Raw genomic sequence first — 26,264 nt, 5'->3', positions numbered from 1 at the left:
TTATTGTCTCAAACAATGTCTGGTTTCGATCAGTTCCTTTATCCCAGACACTGCCGCGCGCAGAGACTGAAGAGGCCAGATGGTTCATGTTGCAGGAGTCTTCCCGCTCTTCCCCACCCGCTCCCTAATTCCTTACAAATTCCTGGAATGCCTGCGCCCCGGAAAACCAGCCCTGGGCAGAGGCAGGCATCGGCCCTGGGAGCAGGGGCTGGGGGCTCTCCCAGTCACCCTCCTCACCACTGGCAGCTCCCCAGCAACAACGAGCAGCTCCTGGCTGTTGTCTCATCCACGGGAGGAGCATTTCCCAACCAAAATCCGTGGGTTGGGATGTGCAGACCCCAAAACCCCCAGGCCAGCCCCAAAGAGGCAGCCGGCAGCAGGGATGCAGCCAGCAGGGAGGACTCCTGCCCCTAATCCCCACCACGTGCCCAAGGCCACCGGGCTGCTGCCACACCGCTCCCAGCTCCAGATTTCACCCACGCCTCCTGCCGCTAATCCCCGTGCCAGCAGCTGGACACAGGGGTTCGCTGAGTCCTTCCCAAAATCCAGGGGCCTATCTGAGCCCCAGACAAGTCAAAGGGAAGGCTCCTGCTTCACTGCAAGGAGCTTCTCCCCGGCCCTGTGCTGGCTATCCACACTGGCAGCTTGGCCAGTGGTTCCAGCCCACCCCAAAACACCCCTTGGTGGTCTGGCAAGGCTCATGCTCCTCCTGCCATCCTTCCAGCGCCCGTGCAACCTTCTCCATTCCTTGGGAGGAGGAGGGAAACCCACCAGGCCCAGGAAGAAGCCCTGCTGAGCACAGCCCAGCAGGGGAAAAATAAGGGATGCTGAAAGCGATCACTCAGCCTGGAAGAAGGCCAGGAGACTGGTGTTCACACTTTGAGCACCACAAGAGCACAGATCATCTCATCTGGGAAAAAACAGAGTCTGGCAGAAAAGATGGCACTTTCTCCAAGGCACTCAGGCACCACATGGCATGGCCACGCCACAGGTCATGCATCCACTGCAGGATCCCACAGTCTCTCTGACCTTGCAGACCTTGTTCTGTCTCCAAGGAGCTACATGAGCTGCATTTCCCCCTGCTCCCACTCCACAGCAGCCACTGCTCAGAAACAGTTCCACTGAGGAATGACCAGAGGGGACCCCTCTCCTGCAGCTCCGTGGGGCTGGCAGCCACTCTCCAGGGTTTGGCTGCCAAAATGTTGAGCGGGCTCCTCGGAGACCTGCCGAGCAGACGAGTATCTGCTCCCAATTCAACTGAATTTTCATGAGGATGACACAAGACAGCCTTACTGCCAAGTTTCCACAGCTCTTTCAGAGAAGGGGTGCCAGAGACCAAGAGACACCTCCAAAAAAATCTCACCACAGCAAGGGAGGACGCCTTCTTTTTTTATCAGCACTTTTTTCCCTAAGCCACTCGGCTCATTTTAGCGAGCCCTATGCCAAGCCTGCCTCCACCCAGAGAAATGCCAGGGCACACACTTAAAAGTCCTGCCAAGTTCTGAGTGTTGAGGAAAAAAAACTAAGGGGGTGGGCGGTTTACAGCAGGTAGATTTATACCTGTATGATCATGCCATCTCCTCCAACACCCACCCTACACCTTGTACACGAGCTCTGTGATGGAAGCAGCTGTTACTGCCACATCATGGTTAGATGCTCAAGAAGCAAAGCAGCAGAAGCTGAAGGGGTCTGAAGTATTTGGGCTCAACCAAAGAAGCCCATGTGCTATAGGCCAGAACTGAGGAGTCCAGGGTATCCTCAGACCCCTGTCCTGAAATAGCCAGGAAGGAGACAAGTAGAGGATGTGCCCTTGGGACAGTGGAACAAGAGGGCTGGAAATAAGTGATGGCAGGAGGAATCCAAGCACTGTGGTGATTCTTTGCACTCCACAGCAGAGAAAATATCACCTGCCACCTTTTTGGCATTCCCAGCACTCAACATTGGCTCAATCCAGCAAGAAAAAAACACAGCAGGAAAGAGCAAGCGAGCTGAAACCTGATCCCCTGAAAGGCCGGACTCGGTGTCTGGCTTTTCTTACCGGCTTGGCCGACCTGTACGTGCCAGCCTGGGAAGGCGTAATGGTTCCACCAACAGAACTTCATTAACTTTTTATACACTCGGCCGCTAATTTATAATCATTAGCGGACAAACAGCCAACAATTACACAAGCAGCACGTTAAGGAGAGAGGGAGAGAGCTTGAAGGAGCAGTGGTGGAAACGTGCTCGTGGTCGGGAGGGAGCTGGAGCCAGGATGGCGCGTCCACGTCCCGGGGCTGGCATGGCCAACCTCTCCCAAGATTTACTGGCACATCATTTCCTCAGCTGCAATTAAGGCACTGGGTGCAGAAAGGCAAAAGGCACAGGTGAGCACAGGGTGGGGGGGAAAAAAAAATATCTCACAAGCCTTCTCATTTTCAAACAAAAGGAGAGGGGAAGAGGAGACCTTGCACACTCCACGTTTCCAATTCCTAGCACAGGCAAGGTGCCCGTTCGCAGAATGTGAGACTGTACACAGGAACAGCTCTAAACTAATCCTGATTTAATGAAATCTTCAAACACAGATCACGTAACCCCAGTGCCCTTCCACACACCAGCTCCTCTCCTGCTGGAGCAGCTCTGTGTGGGAGGCAGGACATGGTGTTGCAATGTCCCTGCTGGCACCTGCAGGGAGCAACGCCTGCAAGTATCCAAATCCTGAGGATGCAGCTACCTTGAGGATGGAGATGTGGAAGAGAGAAAAGATCTCAAACTCCTCTTGGATCAGTGGTCTGTTTCCCTGAAGAAAACTCAAAACCAACTCCAGCAGTGTTCTCCTCTTGCCCGAAAACCCTCACTGCACAAGGCAGGGCTGCAGGCAGAGGACACCAGGCAGGCTCCCTCCTCTGCAACAACGCAAGCTGCTGTAATCGATCAAAGAGCCCTACGATCTGCAGATACAGATGTCCCTGTGCACAGACAGGCCAGCAGGGGAGCACAGTGACCTGACCAGCATCACTCAGCAGCACGGCCTGCCCAGAAACCAAACCTACACCACCTCCTTTGGCTCCTGCTCAAGGGCTGAGCCGCTCCCCTGCCCCGCACCAGGCAGCCCAGCCAGTCCTTTTTGGAGACATAAGCTTCCTGTTAAACAGGTCTAATAAACGCCGTGTGCACCTTGCAGAGCCTCTCCTCTTGCATCTCTGAACAGCCAGAGCAGCTCAGCCCTGGTTGTGGAGAGGAAAGCTGCTTCCCAAAACTCCACGTGGCAGCAGGGCAAGAGCAGCACCCCTTAAGGAAGGCCAAGAAGTGGGTGGCTGGCTGTGAGCTGCCCAGCTCCCCTCCGAAGCCGGGGGAGGCTGCAGGGAGTGAGGCAGGCTGTGTGCAGGACCTGCCAAGCCGTGCAAGCCGTGGCTTGCCAGGCACACTGAGGGCAGGTAGGCAGAGCCCCGTGCTCTGAGCACACAATCCCGGGCATGCTGGAAGCTGGAAGGAGCTGTCACAGCCCCCCCTCCTGCTCCCCACACAGGCACAGGCGTGCGGAAAGGCTCACAAGCTGCTTTGGCTCACAGCGGGACCTTTCCCCTTCCACCCTTGCACTTGCAAAGAGAAAAGTGCAGATCTAACACATGCTGAGGCTTATCGCATCAAGAGACCCAAGTGTTCAGGCCAGCAGAATGAATGCCTCCAAGATTAATGGGGGATAAAACCAAATTTCTCGTGTGACGAGCTTCCTTCCCTCTACAGCAGCTTAATAACCATTCAGCATCCACGTAGGGAAGAAAACTTAAAATCTCTCCACCTAGAAGGGCAATTTAGGGGATCAAGCAGTAAAGATAATTTAGATGCGAATTTGGACCACTCATCCTGCCAGGGATCTGGGTACAGCTGGGTACAGCTGCAAGATCACAGTGCTTTTTAAGAAAGCTCCTACCTGATCCACTAAAAGTCAGAGCATGTTGCTTAGATTATTTTCCTGTGGCTGTTCAATATTCACAGTGTGATGGATAAAACCCTCCATCTAAGCAAACCAGTGGAGAGGGCAGGAAAACTACAATGAGAAACTGTCACATAGTCCATGCGGGGCAACAACCACAGATGGAATGGTGGGATATGCAGAGAGAAGTGGAAGTTGTTTCTGCATTCCTGCCTTTGAGCAACCTTCCAACACAACTGCCCAAATACCTGTTCTTTCAGGACTTTTAACAGCGTCACTTCAGAGCTGTGTTTGTCATTAAAGGTATTTGTAATTGAAAACTGAAGTCAAATTTCAGAGAAATACTTCTAATAAAGAATGCAAAAGCCTAACTTCAAAAACATAAATATGAAATGCCTCCATCTTTTTAAATGCTTCTCAAAAAGCAAAGCAGGAGATTCTTCTTTACTGAAACACATCAGGAAATTGAGCTGCACAAATTTCTACAACATTTCTGCCAACCCAAATGCACATTCTCATTTCTTTTCCTCCTTGAGACCTTTTAATTTGGAGGGGGGCAGGGAAAGACCTTGTCCTGCCCAAAGACAGGGAGATGTCAATGCCTCTCAAGCCCCAAACTAATAACTGGTCCATATCCCATCCCACAGGGATGCAGCGTTGTGTCTGCAACAGGCAAGAGGAAGGAGGGATTATTTCCCACCAGACCAGGTCAGCAGCCAGTGTAGGGGTCCAGCAGCAGCTCCAGGGGCAGAATGCAGGCACCAAACCTGGCAGAGGAATTAATCACAGCCCTCAGGAGCTCTCTGCCTCCTTCTGCCTTACCCAGGTCACAGGGAAGCCAAGGGAGGGCAGGAATTCCTCACCATGGGGTAGCACTGGGCTGGTGGGAAGCGCCAGCACCTGGGAACCCTTGCCACAGAGGGAATTAAAATCAGCCACACCCCAAAGGCAACAGGCAACTGTTACTACAGCCACCTAGTAAGTCCAGGTAGGCTCACAAGCAAAGGACCCAATGTTTTCTGGGAGATGTGGAGAGATATCTGGGCTCATCCAGCCTGGAGATGCCTGCACAGGGCAGGAGGTGAGCACAGCAAGAGACAGTGTGTGTGGAGCAGGACCCTCACCACCCCAAGTGAGGAGGGCACAGCCTTTTAAAGTAAAGGCATGGAGAGCTGGGCGAAGGGAGTCTGACAGCATCCTTTGCATAACTGAAGGATCAGCAGCATCGAGCTGTTCTTGGGGAGCTCTCCTGGAGAGACCTTTGCACAGATCCAGGGCTGCTCCCCTCCCTGCACAGTCAGGAACTCTCCTTTTGGCATTCCATTATCCAAAGACTCCAGCAAAGGAGGCAAGACCAGCAGCAGCATGACTTGACACCTCCCCACCAAGGGGCCAGCCCCATCCACCTCTGGCTTGGGGCTGCTGGAAGGGGAAAGGGGGGGGGCTGGCAGAGAGCACCCCCTGCCCCAGCCAGCCCCACACAGACCTCATCCAAAGGCTTCCCTGGGGACGAGGGGCTGCACAGCCAGTACTGCTGTGTGCAACCCCCCTCCCCCCGTCCCTCTCCCTAAACTCACTCTTGGCCCCATCCTACTGAACAATCTCGCCACGGGCTGCTTTTGTAAGCCTCCAGCCCCAAAAGAAAAATGATGGGTTTGAACTCTTAACCCCGCCCCAGAAAAAGGCTGGAATTAAAAGGGGTTTATGACTAAGTATGCAGATGGGAATACTGTAATAACAACAGGCAAAATGTTTGCCTAGCAGTTCTGGGCTGGTTTCGGAGGGAGGCGGGGAGAGAGAGTGGGATGGGGCAGCTTCTGGCTGGAGGATGACGGCACGGAGAAAGAATTTGGCGGCTGGGAGGGAAGGGAGGTTGCTGATAAATGCTGGGGCAGAGGCGAGGAGTGGGGCCAGGACCCGAGCGCCGCATGGCTGGCACTGGAGGGAGGCTGGCTGCGGGGCCCTGGCCGCCTGACAAAGGACACAGCGGGCAAGGGGGACACGGAGCTCAGCTGGGGGCTGGCTCTGCCACCCATCACACTGCCACACTCAACGGGATCGGGGAACCTTTCAAGGCACACAGCAGTGCTCCCCTGCAATACCCCAAATCTCATTCTGTACCCATGCACGCAGACTTCTGCCTAAGGGAGAGCCTCGAACAAGTGGCTAATTTTGACCAGCAGTGTTTAAGTCACCTAGGAAGGCATTTTCAGACCTCAGTGCTTAAGTCATCTAGGAGGGCATTTTCAGGACATCACTTTCCTCTTTAGCAACAGGCTGCATCAAGGCCCCCCAAGTGGGAAGCTCAGGTTAGGGGAGACCTAAACCTCAGCCACCATCCTAAAGGAGTGCACCCCACCACTGGCATAACCTCACTGCAAGAGGGGAGAGCACTGCTTCTCCAGCTTCTGATCTTGCACAAGTCTGCTCCCACTTCTCTAGCACTCAGGGACATCCAGGACTCTCCTCTCTGTGAGGGATCAGTCAAGTGAAGCCCCTCAATGGCCCCTGTCACACAACAGGGAGTCTCTCTTGGCTTGCAAGACCCCAAAAATGCCTCCCTGCCACTGCAGCCAGGTGAGGCTGCCCCCTGGAATACACAGAGGTTTGTTCTATGGTTCAGTGGGGATGTGACTCCCTGACTGTACCAAATCAGCACCTTTCTGCTCTCCAGCTCCCAACAAAGTGCCTGCAAACTTCACACAAGATGCAAACCACTTGCACAACATCACACACAGCTTAGCAGCCACAGGCCAGAAAGCCACCAAACACCCAAATCTTGCAACTCAGCAGGACCCACGGGACAGAAACTCACGTGTAGCACATGCAAACAAGCCACAAAGCCACAGACCTCCCCAAGCCCCCAGAGGAGCCACAAGATGGAACTATTTTGAGCGATGCTCCTGCCACAGGCATGAGAAGCTCACTGGGCACAGCCCAGCCTGACGCAAGAGCAGCGCTTTGCCAACCCAAGCAGCTCACAGGGGTACAGCCTCAGATGGGAACATGCCCCAGCCGCTTCCCTGAGAAGGTAAAGCTGTGTGCAAAGAGCCTCACAGCACGACTGGCAAGGCAGGAACTCCAGGAGACTGCCCAGCTTGCAAGCCAGGGGATTTGCAAGTGTATCACACCCGCCTTTGCTCAACAGGGACCGCAGCATCTGCGGCACCAAACGTGGGAATTTTGACTTGATTGTGGTCACCTCCTGCTGACCCACAGCCATTTACCAGAGATAGGGAATGCTGGAAGGAGCCTGTGGATCCTAAAAACTCCCTCTAGGTCTGACTTGTTGCATTGATGAACAGAAAGGCAGCAGCCCTAAAAAAACCAACTAAGAGGTATGCAGACACCACTTCACACACACACACCCCCATCCTAAAGGGGCAAGGAGGTCTTTCCTTTGACCTCTCAAGCAGAGCAAATGCCTCTCTAAAGACACCTAGGGACTGTCTGCGGGGTCAGGGAGATGGTCACTGCTGATGGGAGCGAGCAGTGCAGAGGGTGACAGGGCCAGCCAGGCTGTGGTCCCTGCCCACAGCAGCCTGAGGCAGACACGAGCTGCACAAATGCACAGCTCCCTTCACGCCAGGAAGCACTCAGATCAGGTAATGGAGGGTGTAGGAGACTCGTGAGAGGATTTCTGTGAGTCAGCCTCGCTGGCCAGGACCCAGATCAGCAAGCTCTGCAACATCAGCAAACAAAAGAGGGCAAACCCTGGACCACCCCGGCCCCTTCCTGCTGCCTCCAAGATGACCCCCACAAGTGTGGGCTTGAGGAGAGCAGCCAGAGGCATGTGGAATGCTGCAGCCAGGCTTGGGATAAAGACTCAGCCTGCTATGCCTTGGGGCGAGGAGGTGGTCGCCTCACTTCCCTGGGGAACACAGTCCTGGGGCTTGCTGAGCAGTTTTGTTTCTCCTCTGCAACACAGGAAGACAAGGTTAACCTTGTTCATTTAAGCCACGAGCAGTCTCTCTCCACAAGCAAACTGAACTCAGGAGAACCTCCTCTCCCCCACAGCACTTCCCAGGATTTAAGGACCAAATGCAAATGGTCCCTTCAAAGTCCTTTTCTGACAGCAGTGTTTCCCATCCCTCCCAAACTCGTGCCTCATGCCACGGAGCTGGTTTATGCAAGGGACATTCACATCTCCCTGACAAGAGGGTGGCCCCTGCACCAGCACGTCTGCTGGATCACAGCACCTCACGAGGAACACCCCTGAACAAAGGGTCACCACGTGTTTTGTGGAGACCTCCTCTCCCTGGATGCTTAGAAGCCCTACCCTCCAAAACTCTGCCAGACCTGGGCTACAGCCAAACCAGCTTCTATAAAAGCCTCCACAAAATCTCTGCCATGAGGTGCTTCCACCCTTTCCTTGTCTGGGACTTGTCATTATTTTCCATTAAAAAAGAAAAAAAAGGTGAAGTCTGGGGAGGACATCTGGAAGGGGGATAAATACACCTATCAGGAGTCATCCCAGTCCTGACAGCCGAATGAGTTAGACAAGTGCTAACGAACAAACAGGCTAAATTGCTCCTTTCCTTTCCTGACAGGCCAAAGCAAGTCTCCAGAGCACCCAGAACGCCAGCTCTGATCCCTCCCCAGATTTGGCAGCAGGGAGAAGCCCACCTTGGGCAGGTGCCTGGACAAAGGGAGGTCCCCACTAAACCCCAGCTCCCTGCCTGCTCAGGTACCACCCAGCACCCAGAGGAGAGCTCCAAAGCCAGGGGAAATGAAGATCAAGCCAGCCTTTAAGAACAGTCAGGCTGCAGCACCACGCACCCCTCCTCCCTAGGGCAAAGCCAGGGCTGCTCCTAGGGCAGAGAGGCGATGCAGGCAGGCCAGCAGCCTCCATTCCTCTGATCCATAATGGCCTGTAGCCCCTTCCTTCCCCTGCTCCCAACGGGAGGCACACCCAGTGCTAAACACTGAGCCTAACTCCATCCGGTCCTCCTTCCCTGCGTCTATTGTGGCTAAAAATTTATCCGGTTTCTTACAGAAAAAAAATTAAAAATATATATATAACATTGCACCTCCCCTCTGCCCTCCAAAGTAAAAGTAGCTCTGGTCTTTCCCCAGGGAGGGGTAGAGGAGTTTAAACATGAGTCCCCCATCTAGCCAGCACTGCTCCACTCCTCCTCCTCCAAGGACTTTCACACAGCCCTGTCCCGTCAGCCTGTCTGTGGCATTTGATTCCTGTCTGTCACTAAGTGATGAGGACAAAGGGTGAGGAGTCAGGAAAAGGTCTGAGCTACTTTGTTCATCGTCTGGATACGAACTTTGGATGAACTCCGTGGGGAAAGAGAAAAGCCGCATGGAGCGGGACGCACCGTGCACAGCGCTCTCTCTCCTCAAAAAAAAAAAAAGGAAGAAAAAAAAAAAAAGAAAAGGGAGGCTTGAACAAGGGGAAGGGGTGGGAGGGAAAGGGAGAGGAGAGCATTCCCCATCCCCATGGCGGCAGGCAGTCCTGAGAGCTCCCTGCTCCGAGGAGACAGAAGGATATTCAAACCGCCTTCCCAGGAGGCATGTTCAATAAAGCAGGATGCCAACGCAGCCTTTTCTCAAACAAATCTGTTAGCGGCGGGCCAGGGGCCAGCCACAAGGGCTTGCTTTTTAAAGCAACCAAATGGGAATTTCCTAATAAAATAAAATTTTTCAAAAAGTCCCACCGTGGCACGGGTAAAGGGAAGCTTGCTGGCAGCAACATGAAGTATTTTGCACACAGACCTCTCTGGGAAGCACGGGAAGATGAAATACAGCGCAGAGCAGGGAGTTTTGGGATGCAGCCAGGGCCAGGGCACCAAAGCACCCGTGAGTTCCCCTGGCACCCACCCGGAGGAGCTGAGAGAGAACAGTGCCTACAGCACAGTCACGTACCAGGGTGAAGGCTTACAACCACGATTTCTGCTGCTCTGAGCAAGGGAGGAGGCTCAGGCTGCATTGGGGCAGAAGTGATTTCCCTCGTGGCGACCTCTGAGACCTGGAAAAGCCACCACAGGGCACACCTGGCTCCTCTGCTTCACTCTGCTTTTCAGAGCTAAGCCAAACCAGTTTGCAACTGCAAAGCCCTGTGGTAGTCTTGCAGACATTAGGTAAATCAGCCCCTCCTGGGCAGCAGAACAACCACACACCTTCTCCTGATGGCTCTTGCCCAGCAGCCACGGTGCCTGCCCTGGCATGGGGCACAGCCTCCGTGGAGGATTACTGATTGGCACAAGATGTGCCAAGCCAGGCAGGAAAACGATTGCAACTGCACAGACAACTCTGCAGCACTCATGAGGGACCTGCTGAGTGCTGGGGTGAAGGGTGTCCCAGACAAACCAGCCCACCACGCTGCACCAGCATCACCCACTGAACACCAGAGGGGACTCCCAGCCCCACGGGCTGGCTGGGAACGCCAGCTCTGCCACCCTGGCAGTCTCTGCCTGAGGCAGAGGAGTTGGGAATCTGAGGAATATACTGGAGGCTGCTCACCACCAGCCTTCCCTGGAAATCCCAGCAGACTGGGTGAATGAACTCTTCAGGATGGGGAATCCTACAAAAGACTATGTGGGTTACAAAACCCAGGAGAGCACTTGAAAACAATATACTGAAAGATGCTGGAGATCACCCCGGATGCCTTGTCTCTCAACTTAAACACCAGCAAATAGAAAAACAGTTCTGCACAAGAAGGCTCTATGGAAAACAAACACAGCCCAGCAGAAGGCACTGGTGAGACCTCCCCAAGAAGGCCCACAGCACCAGGCAGAGCCCACATTCCCTTCCAGGGTGGGTGAAATCTCATCCCTTCGGTGGTGCCCAGCACAGGAGAGCTGCAGAGATGGTCACAGCAACCACTAATCCCAGCTCCAGTCTGGCCTCTCTGTTTGGGAAGGTAATAACTCACCACCAGAAGCAGAAAGTGGAACAGATCAAAGGCTCAGCTTCACTGACTCACAGCTACACACGGCCCCAGCCCTCCCAAGATCCACCAGCTCTGCACCAAGACAATGACCAGGGAAAAGTGAAAGAAAAAGGGGAACGCAGCACATTTCTCAGGGAACCAACCTGCCTGTGAAGGATTGGAAAGCAGGGTCCTCCCTTGCAGCCACCACCACATCCCAGAGGAGCACATGTGAAGAGGTCACTCAAACATCTCAGAGGCATTGCCCAAGACCTCTGATGGATAAACTTTGATCTCCTCCAAGCACGGCCAGTCCCTGGGGACTGCCTCTAAAGCACACAGCAGAGCCTGCCAGGGCAGATCGACTCCATGCAGAAAACCACAGCCCTTTTGGAAGAATTTGTTCTCCTGCTCGCTTCAGAAAGTCCAAAAAGTTCATCTGGCAGTGGGAGGGACCTGCTACCCAGCAGCTCAGCCAAGGTAGCCTGTCTCAAGGCAACAAGTTCCCACCAGTGAGAACCAGACAGAAGGAGGGGGGAAAAATGGACAGGATGTTGACTGGATTGGCCAGCAATCCTATGTGCAGAAAGTGGGAGCTTGGGAAGGAGATGTTGCTGCTGCTGAGTCCAAGGCTGTTTTGAGAACAGCGAGAGGAAACAGAAGAAAAAAGTGGGGGCTGGGGAAAAGAAGGGAAAAGAAAACAAATCTGCTTTATTATTGCGTGAAACCCAAGGAGACTGATTAAAGCAAACATCCCCCCTTGCCCCTTCCAAGGGTTGTCTCGTCTGCTTCCTAAATCTGATTCCCATTTGTCTCTATATGGTTCTCATTTGTTCTTCGTTCAGGTCTTCTCCACACTCCTTGCTGACTCTTAGGAGCCCTCCATGGAGCCATCAGGACTGGCTTCCCTCAGGAACCTGCAAGGGCAATCCCTGACCAGGGTCAGACCCAGCACCGGTGCACAGGCAGGAGATGCAGCAAGAGGAAGGCAGCAGGATACAACTACACACAACAGGCAAGAGGCCAAGAAAATCCTTGGAAAGCACTACCCAACGGTGCTGATGAGCACCTGGGTGCCTCTGGGGTAGCATTCCCAAAGGGTGAAGCAAAAGCAATTTAAAAAAAGCAAAAGGAACCAGGAAGAGAGGATGCAGCACAAGCACAGACCCACCCAGTGTTTTCCTCTCTATTAGCAGACAGCCTTCTGATTAAACAGCAGTTTAAAAATTACCCTAATGGAGCTCCTCTCAAACACAAACCACAGGGACCTCTTCTAATTGCACAGCTCCTTTCCCAGTCCCAGCCCAGGATGATGCAGCAGGTCCACTGGCTGCCCTTGCCCGCAGCACCGGCGTGCTCTGCCAGCAGTGCCCGCTGCTCCCAACGGGGTCTTGGAGCACTGTGGCACCATGGAATTCACTGTCTGTCCAGGCCCCTGGCTCTCAGACCTCTGGATGTGCTGCTTGTGCAGAAGGACATCTGCAAGGCCTAACCAAAAATACCGGAAAAAGGGAAATAAAAATCTGCCCTTCTACCCACGTGGATTTGCCTCAGGACACGTGGAAAGACCAGGGACTTGCTCTACCACCACCCTCTGCTCTGCCTCAGCTCCTTCCATACTTCTTGTGAGTTTTCCATAGTAAACAATTCCAGTCTGCCCTTGGGATAGTCTCTCTAAACCTCCAGCCATGCCATCATGCATGCACATCCTGACCCTCAAGAGCCCACAGGTGAGGATCCCATGACCTTCCAGACCTGGATGCAGAAGAGTTATTTCTGAGGAAAACTCCCACCCCAGGCTGTGCACCTGCCAGACATGCACTGCAATCCCATCCAAAAGGAAACACAACCCCCTCCATCACAATAAAAACCAACCAGGCACCCACTGCCCAACCAATCCATCCACAAGAGGAAACCCAGCAGGGTCTGAGCTCATGAGAGCCAGGGCCAAGCCTGCATCCACCCAACATCAGAGCAGGTGCAGATGGTTGCACAGGTATCCCGACACTACACGACACCATTTTCCCCTCCTGCTTGCTGCCTCTGGAGAGGACACAGCACCAGCAGCTGCTCTCCCTGCTCCCTCCTGCCCATAAGGAAAGCAGAGACCCCTGACCTTCTCCAACACATCCCCCCAGCCCCTCCGCAGCTTAAGCAGCCCAGGTGTGCAAATGTTACCCAATGCCCTCGCCAGGCAGAAAGTAAATTCCAGCAAACGGGGGAAATGCCAGCCGCAGTCAGACACTGGGATGTGCAAATAGCAGCCGGGGACCTTCGGGAGAGGAACAGCCCAGGCCCAGGCGCTCCTACCTATAATCCTTCTCAGGATGCCCCCTCCAGCAGCTCCTGTGGCAGAGGAGGGATGCTAATTTGACTATTTGAGGGAATGAAAAAAATAAACGTTTGCTCTTACGCTAAATGACCTTTTCAGCCACTTGGGGACAGAATTGCACCGGGGCTTTGGAGCGAGCTACAGCAGGCGCTGCTTGCTCCCTGCTCCCCATGCTGGATGCTTTGTGCCTCCAGATGCATTTAAGGGGTCCATGCCTCCCAGCCACCTCTGTCCATGCAGCAACGGAGCCAAGAAACAGCCTCTTTGGAAAAATCTGCATGAAGTAGGGAGGAAGAAGTGGTCTGCTAAGAGCTCGCCGAGCAAAGCGCTTCAGCCGGTTTCATTTCACATCGCCGAAAGCGTAAATCAGGGCATTGCTCCTCAGGTTCTTCTCCATTAGCAAAGTGTATTGCAAGTCCCTTCCCAGCACCGATACCGATCGACACTTCACATCTGCTGACCAGATCTAACAGCCAGGATTTTCCAGGGGAATAATACATTCAGTGAAAACACCATTCCTGCCACCTGCTCCCCCCAAACACGCAACCGCTCCGGGAGCGGCTCCTCGCTCTCTGCAGGCACATGCACAGCACCACGCTGCACCCTCGTGAATCTGTATCAGAAATAAAGAGGTGACCCCTTCAAAGCAAAGGTCAAAAACCCCTCAAAACACACTTCCAACCAGTGCAGCATGTCCCACTGCCTGTAACTTTCCTAAATGTGAACAAGCGCTCTTCTGGAAAGCACCAGCTTCACGCTAAACCTGCCGGGGGAAGGGCTGTGTCCTGTGCTATCAAGTCAGGATTGACAGCCACAGCTCTTTCCAGCTAATTCCTTTTACCCTGTGAACTGCAATCTCTAGCCTTTTGTCTAGAGATTTGCAATAATCAGAGTATTGCAAATTCATCACGTTATCGCAGTATTTGAAATAATATTTTTGCAATTTATTGCAATATTGCAATCAATCATATTATTGAAAATTCTTGCAATATTATTGTAATGAGTCAGATATTACAATAATAATTTTGCATATAAGCAGGCTCCTCCCAAACAAAAAAATGCTAACCTAAAACACTTGCAACATTTTAAAATTAGAGACTTAGGGGTTAAAAGCCAAATTTACAGCTGAAAGCCAGAGACCAATCCATGCAGAAGCTCCAGGTATTGTATCATTCCTAATGTTCCACCAGAGAATCACAGCACAAGGAAAAAAATAAAAAAAGATGTGTGTAAACAAGCAAAGGTACACCCACCAGCAGCTTGGGTTTTGAAACATTAATGTTGAAATTAGAAAGGCACATTTAGTAGAGTTATGGGCAGATTCACTTTCAGTTTGGCTCCAGCCTTGTAAATATCAAATGTCAAAAGGAAACAACTGCACTGAGTTAAAGAGAGAAAAATCCCCATGCTGTGGAGACATGGCTGGGATTGGGACGGCTGGAGTTGGGAAAGAAGCAGCAACCAGCAAGGAACACTTCACAACTGGAAGGGTATTTTTGCTGGGTAACCTGCCACTGCTAATTCTGCTAATCGACATCACTCTGGAATTTCAAAATGTTATCCAACCAGGAGAGAAACTTGATTTTCCTCTTCTGGTAACGAGGATGGGCAGGCCAGCCAGGTTGTGCGAAACCAAAAATGGGACGTGGAAATGATGAACTGAGTTTCCAGGCTTCTACTTGGGTGAGAAACAAAAATCCGAGCACCAGCATTTAAACAGGCTGATCCCACTTGCAAAGGCAGCTCTGCTCGTTTTTCAGCAAGGCTGAAGTAAAATGGCAAAGTTATCATTTTAGATTAGAGCAGCTGCTCACAGCACTGGCTCTTCCGAGGGTTTTCCATTTATCAGTAGATTTAAGGGGAAAAAAAGGGTGGAGGGGGCTGGAAAGAGCCCATCAGCTTAGGGCAAGCAAAAAAGCTATTTTGGGTAAGGTTTCTCCTATAAATAAAAGGCTGGGAAGGGAGGGGACAGTGGCAATGTACAGCTCCCTCAAGGTGTCACAGGGGATTTCTATTATCTGTGGTGGCAGCCTCCCCAAAACGCAGAGCATCACCAGCAGCACTCTGCTCCTCGGCAGGCACGGCTTCCCTGGCAGCCAAACCCTCCACTGGGCTGCCCATTCCCTGGCTGCCTTGCCTTCCCCACCAGGAAAAGGAGCCAGGAGAAGTGGCTTTCTGTTCCAGCTCAAAAAAAAAAATAAAAATATATATATACACACACACATACGCCATACAGGGGCACAGCTCACAAACACAAGGCCAAGAGATATTATTATGCCTTTTTTTTTTCACTTGACACAGTTGCAAATCAATAATTCCAGGCCAAGCGATTCCCAGCACTGGGAGAAAGCATCACCTGAGTCCCTCCTGAGCCCAGCCTGACAACACACACTAATGTATTCAGTCCACAGCCTCCTCAGGCCACAGCTTTCTGTAATTTATCCCTATAGCACCCGCCACCCTGGATTTTCTAAGTCACCAGGGGATGCAGCACCTCCAAGGCAGTTTTGAGCAGAAGCTGCCGACCACCCAGCCCACAAAACCATCAGCTTTGGTTTCCAAGGGAGTTCCCAGCAGATGCTCCTCAAAGGAAATGTGAATTTTACAAAAAAAAACCCCAATATTGATGCCTCGGGGGCACACTGGAGAGGTGGTCATCTGCAAAGCACCACACAGCACCTACACCCATCCAACACACCCAAAAATCACACAGCCCGGGCTCTGGCAGAGGGTGCAGCCTTGGGCTGCCATGTGTGACCCCAGGCTGGCAGCCCAGGAGCCAGGCAGTGCTCACAAACACCTTCTCCCAGCACAGGGAACACTCACCAGACCGGGACCCGATGGATGCTTGGGGAAAGCAAAGGATGCAGATTGAGGTTGGTTTATTAGATTACAGACAGCCCCATGCAAATAGGGCCATATTGATCTGGTCTGCAAACACCTGGCTGGGAATACGAGCAGCCCCTGAGTATACAGAAGCTGCTGGAGATTATTAACCAGATCCATTGCTGTAAATCACATTACCTCCTTCCAAACCCTGACCCAGCACGGAGTCCCCCTGAGCTAGGCGCTGTACAGGGCACATCCCTGCAGCACAAGGGAGCATCACTTCTCCCTGCACGGCACCCAAACGCCTGAAGACTCAGCCCAAAAGTGTGGGCATCCTGCTCTGGGGGCCATGGAGCCAGTTTTGTGTAGCCCACCTTCCCCACAGCAACTCCCAAAGCTAAACGTGTTACCAAGAGAAACTCACTGCCATGGGAATGCAAAGCAGTAAGAAAAAAAAATTACAAATAATAAAATAGGTGGGAAATAGATAATATCACATCTTCAGGGGAAAACTACCCCCTGCTCCTATGGGGCTCCTCATATTTTGCATGAACTGCAAACCACCCCTCTGTGCACAGGGCAGACAAGACGGGCTTCTCCTGTCTCCCAAAGCACCCCAACTCCAAGCACAAGAAAGAAAAAAAGGTAGCAGTAAAATGTTTCTCAGCAGATTTCCAAGAGATCACGAAACCCTCTGCAGAGCTTCATTAGCAGAGAAGGCAGCAGTTCCAAGATTAAAGGAGAAACTGGGGAATAAGGTGCCGAACCAAAGGCAGATGAGGAATCCCGTCTTCCTCCCTTCTCCCTGCCAAAATCCACAGCTCTGATTCAGCAGAAGCACCACCAGCAGCACAGCCTACTATATCTCACTGCAAACAAACCCATTTATGTTTAAACCACCACCCTACTCCCCTCAAGGATTGCTGCATGCAGTAATTTCCTTGTGACGGGGGAAAAAAAAAAACAAACCATGATGAAATTGTCTCAGAGTTTCTCAGTGTTTTGTTTACAACCGCTGCCCTCAAACCAGGGCCAGCACGAGCCCTGCTAACAAGAATAAATCTCACATTTGAGAGCATTTAGAAAAGCTCTGCTTGCAGACACTCAGCACTCCAAGGAGGAAATCCCTCTGCAGGTCTCAAATAAGGGAACTTGAACCACTTTTCCCAGGAGAAATTTAGGCCTGAAAGATCTTCTGAGTTTCTCATTTGGAGCTACAAGGCCAAATAACAGGATCTCTTTCCCCGGACTCACCCACAAACTGACTGCTGCCAGGATCATGCAGAGGTGAGGGGAGATGGACTGGAGGGAAAAGGGAAAACACCCAACATTTATGGAAGAGAATGCTCTGGTTAGCTGCTATTTATGCCCACATCTGGTTAATACAGGTATTTTTCCAGCACGCATTAATAGTGAAGACAGATTTGTTCTTCTCCGTGCCTCGTTCAATGCTGTCAGCAGGGATCACCTAAAGAGTGGGCTGCTTCCAGGAACCCTCCTTCCCTGGACCCAAAGCCACCCAAAACCTGGGAGGCCAGTGCAAGCAAAGGCTTGGAAACCTGGGAACATGGGGATCAAGAGCTGGAAGACTGGCTCATCCCAGGAAAAAAACAGACAGGGCTGGGAGCAACAGGACACAGCAGACCCTCCAAGAGCATCTTCCTGCTCTGCTGCCATCACAAAGTTTGCTCAACATCAGGCATCTTGAAATAAAAAGCAAACAGGTTTGCTCCTGTACACCCCAAATCATGGTGAGTCCCCCAGGAGTGGGAATGCTATGCCAGAGCCAGGCCTGGTTTCTCTGCTTTGATGGCAGGGCTGAGGGAGAGGAGGTGGGAAGAAGAGCCCACTGGCAGCCCTGTTCTTCCCACCTCCTCCCCTGGAGGATTGCAGGAGGCCAATTTTGATTAAACTAATTAAGCCTGCTCCATTCAAAGAGCTCCAACCACATGCTACCAGGGGAGAAGAAGAAAATATGAAATTAAAAGTAAAAAAGAGAGGCCTGCCCGCAAGCACGCTCCTCCAAAGCCACCCATCCCCAGCAGATCCCTGATGGACACCACCATACTGGAAGATAAAAGCCCAGAAAACAAACTTGTTTTAGAGACAGGTCCAGCCCTGAAGACCCTGCTCCTTCCAGCTGCCAGGACCTACTGGGACACGTCCCACCTCCCATCAGGATAACGGGTTTCCAGTCCCAGAGGTAGCCACTCCTCCACCATGACAAGGTCTACCAAACCATCCCTATCTTCCAGTCCCTTGCACATTCCCTCCCCTTCTTTCCCTTGAAAACATCAGGTTTCTGGAAGCAATTTAATTGTGAGTTATAGCAAGGCTTCCTCAGGCAGTGTGGATCGGACTGGAGGCCCTGCTCTCCCAAAATGTTTCACTTCCCCCCAGGGCAGCCACACCAGGGACCCTGCAGACTCTGCTTGGCACGGAGAAACATCACTTTTGCCTTCAAAGCCTTTCAACTAGAAGGGAAAAAAAAAAAATCAGTAATAACAAATATCAAAGCAAAGGCTTCCTCCCCTTTGAGGGGCAGGAGGGAGAGCAGCCAGGCAAGGGCTGGACCTGCCCAAAGCTCAGCAAGCTGAGGGGGACCCGGATCCTGCAGGGCTGGAGGACCGAGCACTTTCCTGATGAGCTTTCTTTCCAAGCAGCAGAATGATGCCTTAGGTGCAAGAATTGCATTGAAATTCAAATCGGGGTTTTGAACTCTCTCCTGCGCCTTGGGAAACCTCCTCAGTGGAAATGCAGGATAAGGAGGAGGGCAGGATTTGATACCCTGGGGAAGGGCTGGGGGGAAGGAAAGCAAGCTGCCCCATCCTGCTGGGAGGAATGCTTGACCCAAGGGGTGCTGGGCTTGCCAGTGTACCCCTGTTAAAGCTCTGCCCCACACCCCAAAAACCCAAAAACCCCAGCACTGCACACACCACATCTGCCCCTCTTCTCCCCATGCTGCTCCTGGTGGGGTTTTACTTGGGGGCGTGGGGAAAAGAGGGAAGGGAGGGAGGAAGAAAAAGAAACCCCATATCATAATTGCTATATTAAAGAGAAATAGCAGGCAGGAATAATAAGAGAGGTGTCAGAAGTGAAATACAGTAACAGACATTAAAAAAAAAAAAAGACTACAGTTCTGCGATGGGGGTGTTAATTGAACACAGAGCTGGAGAGAACAAAGGGGTGTTAAGGAAGAGAAGAAGGGGAAAAATCCTACCTCCTCCAAAGATCTGATTTGAGTTAAGTTTGGTGAAGATAATGCACAGGGAAAGGTAGCTAAGAGGCACCTTATATAGCTATTATGCTCTAAAATTAAAAAAAAAAAAAAAAAAGACAACAAACCCATTATTCAACAACAATTGCACGGCTAATCAGTGCTGTCTATAAATATTCCACTTTGTAAATCCCCCCCATTGGTGCTATGTACATTTTTCTTTTAATCCTGAATTCCTTCAACACAGGAGGGAGAGGAGGGTGAGAAAATATAAATTGTGGGATTTCAAATGCAAAGTCAGGGTCTTCTTAAGAAGTAGAATTTGCCCGATGCCCTCACCTCCCCCAAATGAGTGGAGAAAGTGAAACGATGGGAAAAGCTCTTAAGGAGGAGGAATCAGATTAAATGGTCATATATCCTGTGCTCAGCCTCTCCCCACCGGTCCCCGCTGAACGAGATGGGAGTTGGGAAAGGCTCACAGCTGAAATAGATGCTGCTGCATTTTGACAGCAGATATTTTCCAGTTTGCCATCCAAGGACCCCACGTCTGCGTACGCCTTGCCTGATTCTTCTGCTTAGCTATTCTGCTCATGCAGAGAACAGCTTAAAAAAAAACATACCAAGAGAGAGGGGAAAAAAACAAGGGGAAAAAAAATAAACAGCCATAAAGACAGAGACCCTACCCCTGCCTTCAAACTTTTTATAAATCAGGAATGCAATTTCCGATTTCAATCCCTATTGATAGAGGAATCAATTGTATTTAGGACAACAATGCCTCCCATTTCCATAATTATTATTCCAAAAAGCCAGCCAGCCATTTGAAGGCAGTCCTGCCCCTTCCCTCGCAACAAAGCGACCAACAGCAAGTGAAAACACACCAAATGAACGCCGACAACTTCGATGTATATTTAAGCAGCAATTTTTTTCCTTTCCCTAATACTCCTGCCTGGATCAGACCTCTCAACTTTTATTACTTTTAAACAGATATCACCCCAAAGGTCTGCAGACAAAAGGCAACCCCCTGAGCTTTTTTTTTTAATCATTATAATTTTTTTAAGTGATAACAAACACTTAAAAATAACTGAAGAGCCCAAATGCAAAAGGTGACTCTTTGGCCAGTAGAGATGACCTGTTTTTGTAAGGACTTTATGGACACTTTGGGTTTGCTCAAGACAAGGTTAACACTATGAAATAGTAGCCATAATGTTGCGAGAGATGGTGGTAAAGTCTCTGTAAGGCTCTGGAGTCACTTAAATCAGGCAGCGGGGTAACCGAACGCACATTTCTGCACATCATAACGCCGGGGGGAAGATGTACGCACGCACTTTCAAACACCCACCAGTGACCACAAACAATCACCAGGATTTCAAGCGCCACACATGCAAAAATCTGGGAAGCTAAATGGAAAGTGGGAAGCGAGAAGTTGGCTCAACTTTCACACCGCTGCCCGCAAGGAAGGGGTAAGCAAACAGAGGCAGGCGGTACCCTCGGCCCCAGAAAAAACAAGGCAAACTTCCTCCTAGCATTGGGCCCACAAAGCAATAATTAAAAAAAATAATAAAAATAAACCGAAACCATCTGGCTGTTTGCTTTCTTACGAAGTGTGACTTTTGGGGACGCAGATGGGGTGGAGAGGGGAGGAGGTCTTTGAATTCGCAAAGTGAAAGAATTCACCGAAAACATATCCAAGGGTAGATAACGCTCCAAAAGCCATCTCGAGTCAACCTCTTTGGAGGCCTCCACAGCACAGCCCCGTAAGCCAAGTAATCCAGGCACAACACCAACAAACAGCATTTATAAAAATGTAAAACAGCCCCAGGTCACACCTGAATATCCTTATTTCCAGCAGCATTCTTCGTCCGCTACCATCTCTTTCCATTTTTCCTTAGCAGACAGGAATTATCACACCCTGTCACTGTGGCTATGCACAGTTCCTCATCCCTCCTCAGCTCACTGGGACCTCTCAGCATCCCTGAGCTCACCTGGCTTTCCCCACTAAGTTTGGTCCCAGCAGATTTCTTGCTCCCTAACTTTGCCACTGCGCTGAGAGCGAAGCTGAGCTGGGATTAAACAGTTATCCCAGCCAAAAAGTGTCCCTGCACAAGCAACATATGGAGCACCAAATACACTTAGAGAAGAGACAGGCAAAAACGGACACAAAATTAAAGAAGAAAGAGAGAAGAGGGAAAGGAACTCGGCAGCTCCCTTTTTTTGTGGAGGCGCATGGGGGAACGCTGTAAAATCCTGAACCTCTCTACACAGACTCTCTCACATTACAGCATAAGAGTTCGGAGGTTCCCATACCAAACCCGCTGCTGGTTCTTATGGGAAGTGTGTAGGGAAGGACTCCTCGGGAAGGTCAGAGGCGGCCCCGCAGCCGGGAGGACTCGGGAGAGCCGAATGCCATCGGTAGGTGCTTTGTCTGGGCTACACGCTGCACAAACAACGCTTAACAAAGGGCCCTCTTAGTCATTTTATATATATTGCAGGAGTCAAGTAATTGTATTTTCAATCAGCTGCTCATGCTGGGTGGTTTTAGATATATATATATATATATATATTTAAGAATGGAAAAAAAAATATAAGAGCCAGTTCAGGTTTCTGAAAGCTGCTCCCCTTTTATGTGTAACTATCAATGTATATCAACTGGGTGTGCAATCATATTTATTGTCACTTTCATTCATGTCATGCCCTTGCTTATATGGCTTAGATATGAATTATTGACTGTTTCAGTCCTTGTTGTAAAGAGGGGGGAAGGGGGGGAAAAGTCAAGTACTTTGCAGCGTGCTAAAACAAGGCAGCTACGGCGGCACGGGAAAGCCCACAGATCAACTCTGGTCAGCTCAGAACGCCAACAGGAGAGATTAACCACCCCCCACATTTCCATCACTCCCCCCACTTTTTTTTTTTTTTACATTTCTATTAAAAAAAAAAGGACAGATTCCAACAAATACATAAATAAGTGGTGCATGTTGCTAAATGTCCTTCCCTGAGCATCTGTTGTTTAAGATCACCCTTGATTGATGACTGCTATTTTTTAATTGTTGCTTTTAAAATTTAAATGCCCCCCTGGGATGTGTTATAAGTGTGTTAGTACATGGTAGGAGGTCTGGAAAGTGGGAAACAGCAGAACCAACGCTCTCATGCCATTAGCTTCTAAAGAAGTCTGAGAACACCCCATGCCATAAAACAACAGTACCCTAAAGTAACTAACAATCTAATATATTGCTTTCACTAAAGGGGACTGACAACTCGCTCTTACACGAGCTAGCCTGGATGATTGGCAGACAAGAGCATTTCAACTCTTTCTTTAAAAAAAAAGTAAGAAACCTTTGTGTTTACCTGAATACTAATGGTAATAAAACTGCATAGTTTCATTTTGTTTGGATTATTCCCCCACACACCCACTCTGCATTCGCATTTTATTTTGTTTTTTAAGCAGTGCCATGTCTTAAAGAAACTAGAGCAAGACAGAAATTACAAGGGGGTTGATTTTTTTTTTCTCCCCAGAAAAAGCAATAAATAAAGAAAGGCTATACAATAGAAATTAAACCACGATATTTTCTCTTCTAGACACAAACCACATCATGCAAGTCCACTGCCAGAAGGATTAAATACCAACGAGTTATTTCTCCCCACTTAAATACCACTGCATTGGGGTGGGGGGGGGACACAAACTTAAGGAATAAAATCCCCGAAGAACAAAAACAATACAGAACCAACAGCACTGATTTCCTACCTGTTTTTTCTTTGATTTCACACAAGACATTAAAAAGCGCTGGCTTCATCCTGTGGCAGTTTAAAGCATGTTTCCTGGAGAGAAAAGAAAAGAGGGGAGGGTGAGCTCAGGATGTCACCATGAGGAACAACTTTCCAAATTCACGCTGGCTGGCGTAGCGAGGGCAGCTTTGAGCACCCAGAGCTGCAAACAGCCACCTACCCAAGGCAGGGGAGGTGAATGCCACCAGTTTAGGAATGAAAAGCGCCTTTGCCACCGAGCAGCTCCACGGCCGGCGCGAGGCAGGCGATGCTCCACGGCAGAGCCAGCAGCTTTTGGGAGCCAAGCTGGATCAACTGTCTTGTTCAATAGACAGCACTGGGCTCTCCCTGGCCTCCACCTCCAACACTACACCAGGCCATCTGCTTTATTTGTGAGGCACAGGGGCAATAAACTCCTCCTTGCCCCAGTGCTGGAAACATCCCCTGCTTAGAGCTGTCAATTCAGGAAATTTCAGCGCCCAACGTGGAGCACAGTAGGACACATGGAGAGAGAACCCCATTCCTCTGCCTCCATGCTACTTACATCCAGCTTATTTGCAGGTGTTAAAATTTAATTCTTTACAATAGGGACAGTAAACACATTAGGAAATCACAGCCGTCTGCTTCTGGGAAGGGGAGGGAATGCTATTCAACGCTGCTCCTTTCGGCTGCTGTTATTCCAGAGCTGACCGTTCTCCTGTGGGTTTTGAGGAGAGACTTTGGGGAGGGGGCGCTTTAATTGGCTGGTTTTAAAACCCACCACGCGCCCTCTGAGGCAAAGAATCAGCGTGATTTAATTTTTTCTCTTGAGCCAGAGGGTGATTTAGCCAAGGGTTCAGTTGCACACAGGGCTGTTGCTATCCGGCGCCGGTTACGGGGATTTCTGTTTACCAACCAAAATTACACGCGAAAGATGATGTGAACATCTGGCAAACATTCACACTACTTACCCCACCACCCACAACATGCTAAAAAGATTTATATATCTGATGAAGAATCTCAAAGGTATATACCCTTGCAGAACCACAGCGTTCCCTTATCAGCATACCCAGATGGGTGCAGACATTTGGGTATACGCAAATCACGTACATACGCTGTGAGGGCCCTCTTACAAATAATGCTGGCACTTTGCATCTTCCAAAAACTTAATTTAGGAAAAAAAAAAAAAAAAAAGAAGAAAAAACAAACAAAAAAAAAGAGGCAGCAAAACAACCGTGCAGTAGTAGGACGGAAGGAGGAAATGCAAAGCCAAGTGTTATTGATAAATAGACCATGTTTGCCAGCTCGGAATTAAAAATAATAACAATAATTTACAAAAAAAAAAAAAAAAAAGAAAAAGAAGCACTGTGAGGAAGCAGCTGAAATAGACCAGCAAGGCAAACCCATAAAGCCTTCCCCTAGCTCTGCTCTGCTTTGGTTTTATTGATTTGATTAACTACACTAAATTATCCAGGCAGGAACACACACGATTCCTGCAACTTTCCAAAGGAAGAGCCCCTCACTGCCCCGAGTCTGGCCGGGGAGAAAGTGAATGATTTCCTCCTCCTCCTCCTCACAGCTACTCTGCCCCTGCAAGAACATAAGAAAATGAATAAGATCAACCCTACAACGAGCCTTTTTGGTAAGCTGGAACTCTAAAGAATCTGGGGAGGCAAGGAGAATGGAAGCTGAGGTTTGGGGCACTTTTATCCCTCTGCAAGTTCTTAAGCGAGTTTTGGGGCTGTGCGGTGCGTTTTTCCAGGAACAATGTATTCTAGCAATCTGCTTCAACTCGGGGCATAAATATCAGGAGGAAGGACAACACACCAAGCAGCTTTGCAGCCCAGAAGAAATATCAAGTGTAACCCAGGCAATGCAGGGCAACTTTTTTGTTCCAATCCCTTCATTTGAGGTGGTTTTTTTTTCCTCCCCTCCCTGAACTTTTGGTAGTGCCTTTGAAGGTGCGCATTAGGTTTGCACTCCCCGAAGCGCAGGGCAATTCAGATACCGGCTCTTATAGCCTTATTTTTTTCCTTTTTAAATACATCTGCAATTAACGGGGGAAAAAAATAAAAAAGGCAAAGCTTCTATGAGCATCCTCAAAGCGCAGAAACGCGCTGAAAAAATAACACCACTACGTGGGCCTAAGAAAGAACATTATTAGCAGCCCTAAAAGCGGGGCAGCACTTCGTGGCTCTTTCGGAGGAGCCCGGAGCGGAGCCCCAGCCATGACCGCCCTCCGCAGTTAATCCCCCCACCCCAAAAAGGCTGGGAAAAGCCAGGCCCAGTCTGTGGATGGAGGGAGGGGGAGGCTGCGGGCGCGGCGACCCCTCCAAGTTGGGAGGTGGGAGAAAGATGGGAAATAATAAACGGGGGTGGGGGGGGGTATTACCCGGTCCCCTTTCTTTTCCCCTTCCTCCCTCGGCACATTTCCCCGCAGCAGGAGCAGCGGCACCCCCGTCCCCCGATGCTCCCGCGGCCGGGCGCGCTCCCCCCGCCGGACAACAAAGGCCGGGCCGGGGCGCGGGGGAAACTTCCCGGCACCTGCCCCCCGCCGCTCCCCGCCGCTCTCACCTGGCCTGCGCCTCGTCCAAACTCTGGTCCGTGATGGTCATGATCTGCTGTAAGATGTCTCCGATGTCCTGCTTCCTGCCTGCCTCCCCCTCCGCCCCGCCTGGTCCATCCTGCATGTGCTGGGACAGGCCCGGGTGCCCCGGCATCCCCACCCCGCTGTGCGTGTGCATCAGCCGCGGCTGGTCATCCATCGCCGGCCGCCGGCCCCGCTCCGCCGCCGCCTCCTGCCCTGGCTGCCGGGAGCGGCGCGGCTGGGCTGGCCGCCTGGCTCCTCGCTTTCTTTTCTTGCTCGCTTTCTTCTTCTTCTTTCCTCCCCCCCCTTCTTCCTCCTCCTCCTCCTCCCCAGCCTCTTCCTCTTCGCTTTTTATTTATCCTTCACGCTGGCGCCCGGCTCCGCGGCGGGGAGGAAGAGGAGGAGGAGAAAAATGAAAGGGGGGGGGGGAGGGAAAAAAAAAAAGAGAGAAAAAAGAAAGGGGAAAAAATCCCTTTAAAATACTTTTCAATGTATGGCGGCAGCGCTGGCCGCGGCGGGGCGGCCGCCCGCGATGGCAGCGCCGGAGCTACCGCGGCCGGAACGCGGCGGAGCCCCCGCGCACCGGGGGAGGGCTCCAAACTTTCCCCCACCCTGGGGCCGCGTTCGGGGCTGGCTGGGCCCCCCCTGCGCCGGGCCTGCGCGCACCGCTCCGGCCCTCGCCGCCTGCTTTTGTTCGGCTCCGGACTCCTCAAACTGGCACGGAGGAGCCCGGGGGCGGGGGGAGGAAGGGGCAGCGGCGCCGCCCGC

General features: G+C 51.1%; 1 protein-coding gene across 3 annotated transcripts in view; it reads right to left on the bottom strand.

Moving 5' to 3' along the window:
* The window catches only part of PBX1 (PBX homeobox 1), a 130,136-nt gene extending 104,217 nt beyond the window's left edge, over positions 1–25,919 (bottom strand). For all 3 annotated transcript variants that reach the window (XM_039730172.1, XM_039730173.1, XM_039730174.1), the window contains exons 1-2: positions 25,484–25,919; positions 22,911–22,984 (exon numbers count right to left, since the gene is read on the bottom strand). In XM_039730172.1, the coding sequence (XP_039586106.1) occupies positions 22,911–22,984; positions 25,484–25,674 (265 nt within the window). In that variant the 5' untranslated portion in view covers positions 25,675–25,919. The remainder of the gene's footprint in view (positions 1–22,910; positions 22,985–25,483) is intronic.
* Between the last annotated feature and the right edge of the window lie 345 nt (positions 25,920–26,264).

This window comes from Passer montanus, unplaced genomic scaffold (genome assembly GCF_014805655.1).
Source record: "Passer montanus isolate IOZ18808 unplaced genomic scaffold, ASM1480565v1 scaffold71, whole genome shotgun sequence".
Classification (NCBI taxonomy): domain Eukaryota; kingdom Metazoa; phylum Chordata; class Aves; order Passeriformes; family Passeridae; genus Passer; species Passer montanus.
The sequence above is the reverse complement of the archived record's forward strand: the minus strand, read 5'-3'. Positions and strand labels throughout refer to the sequence as shown.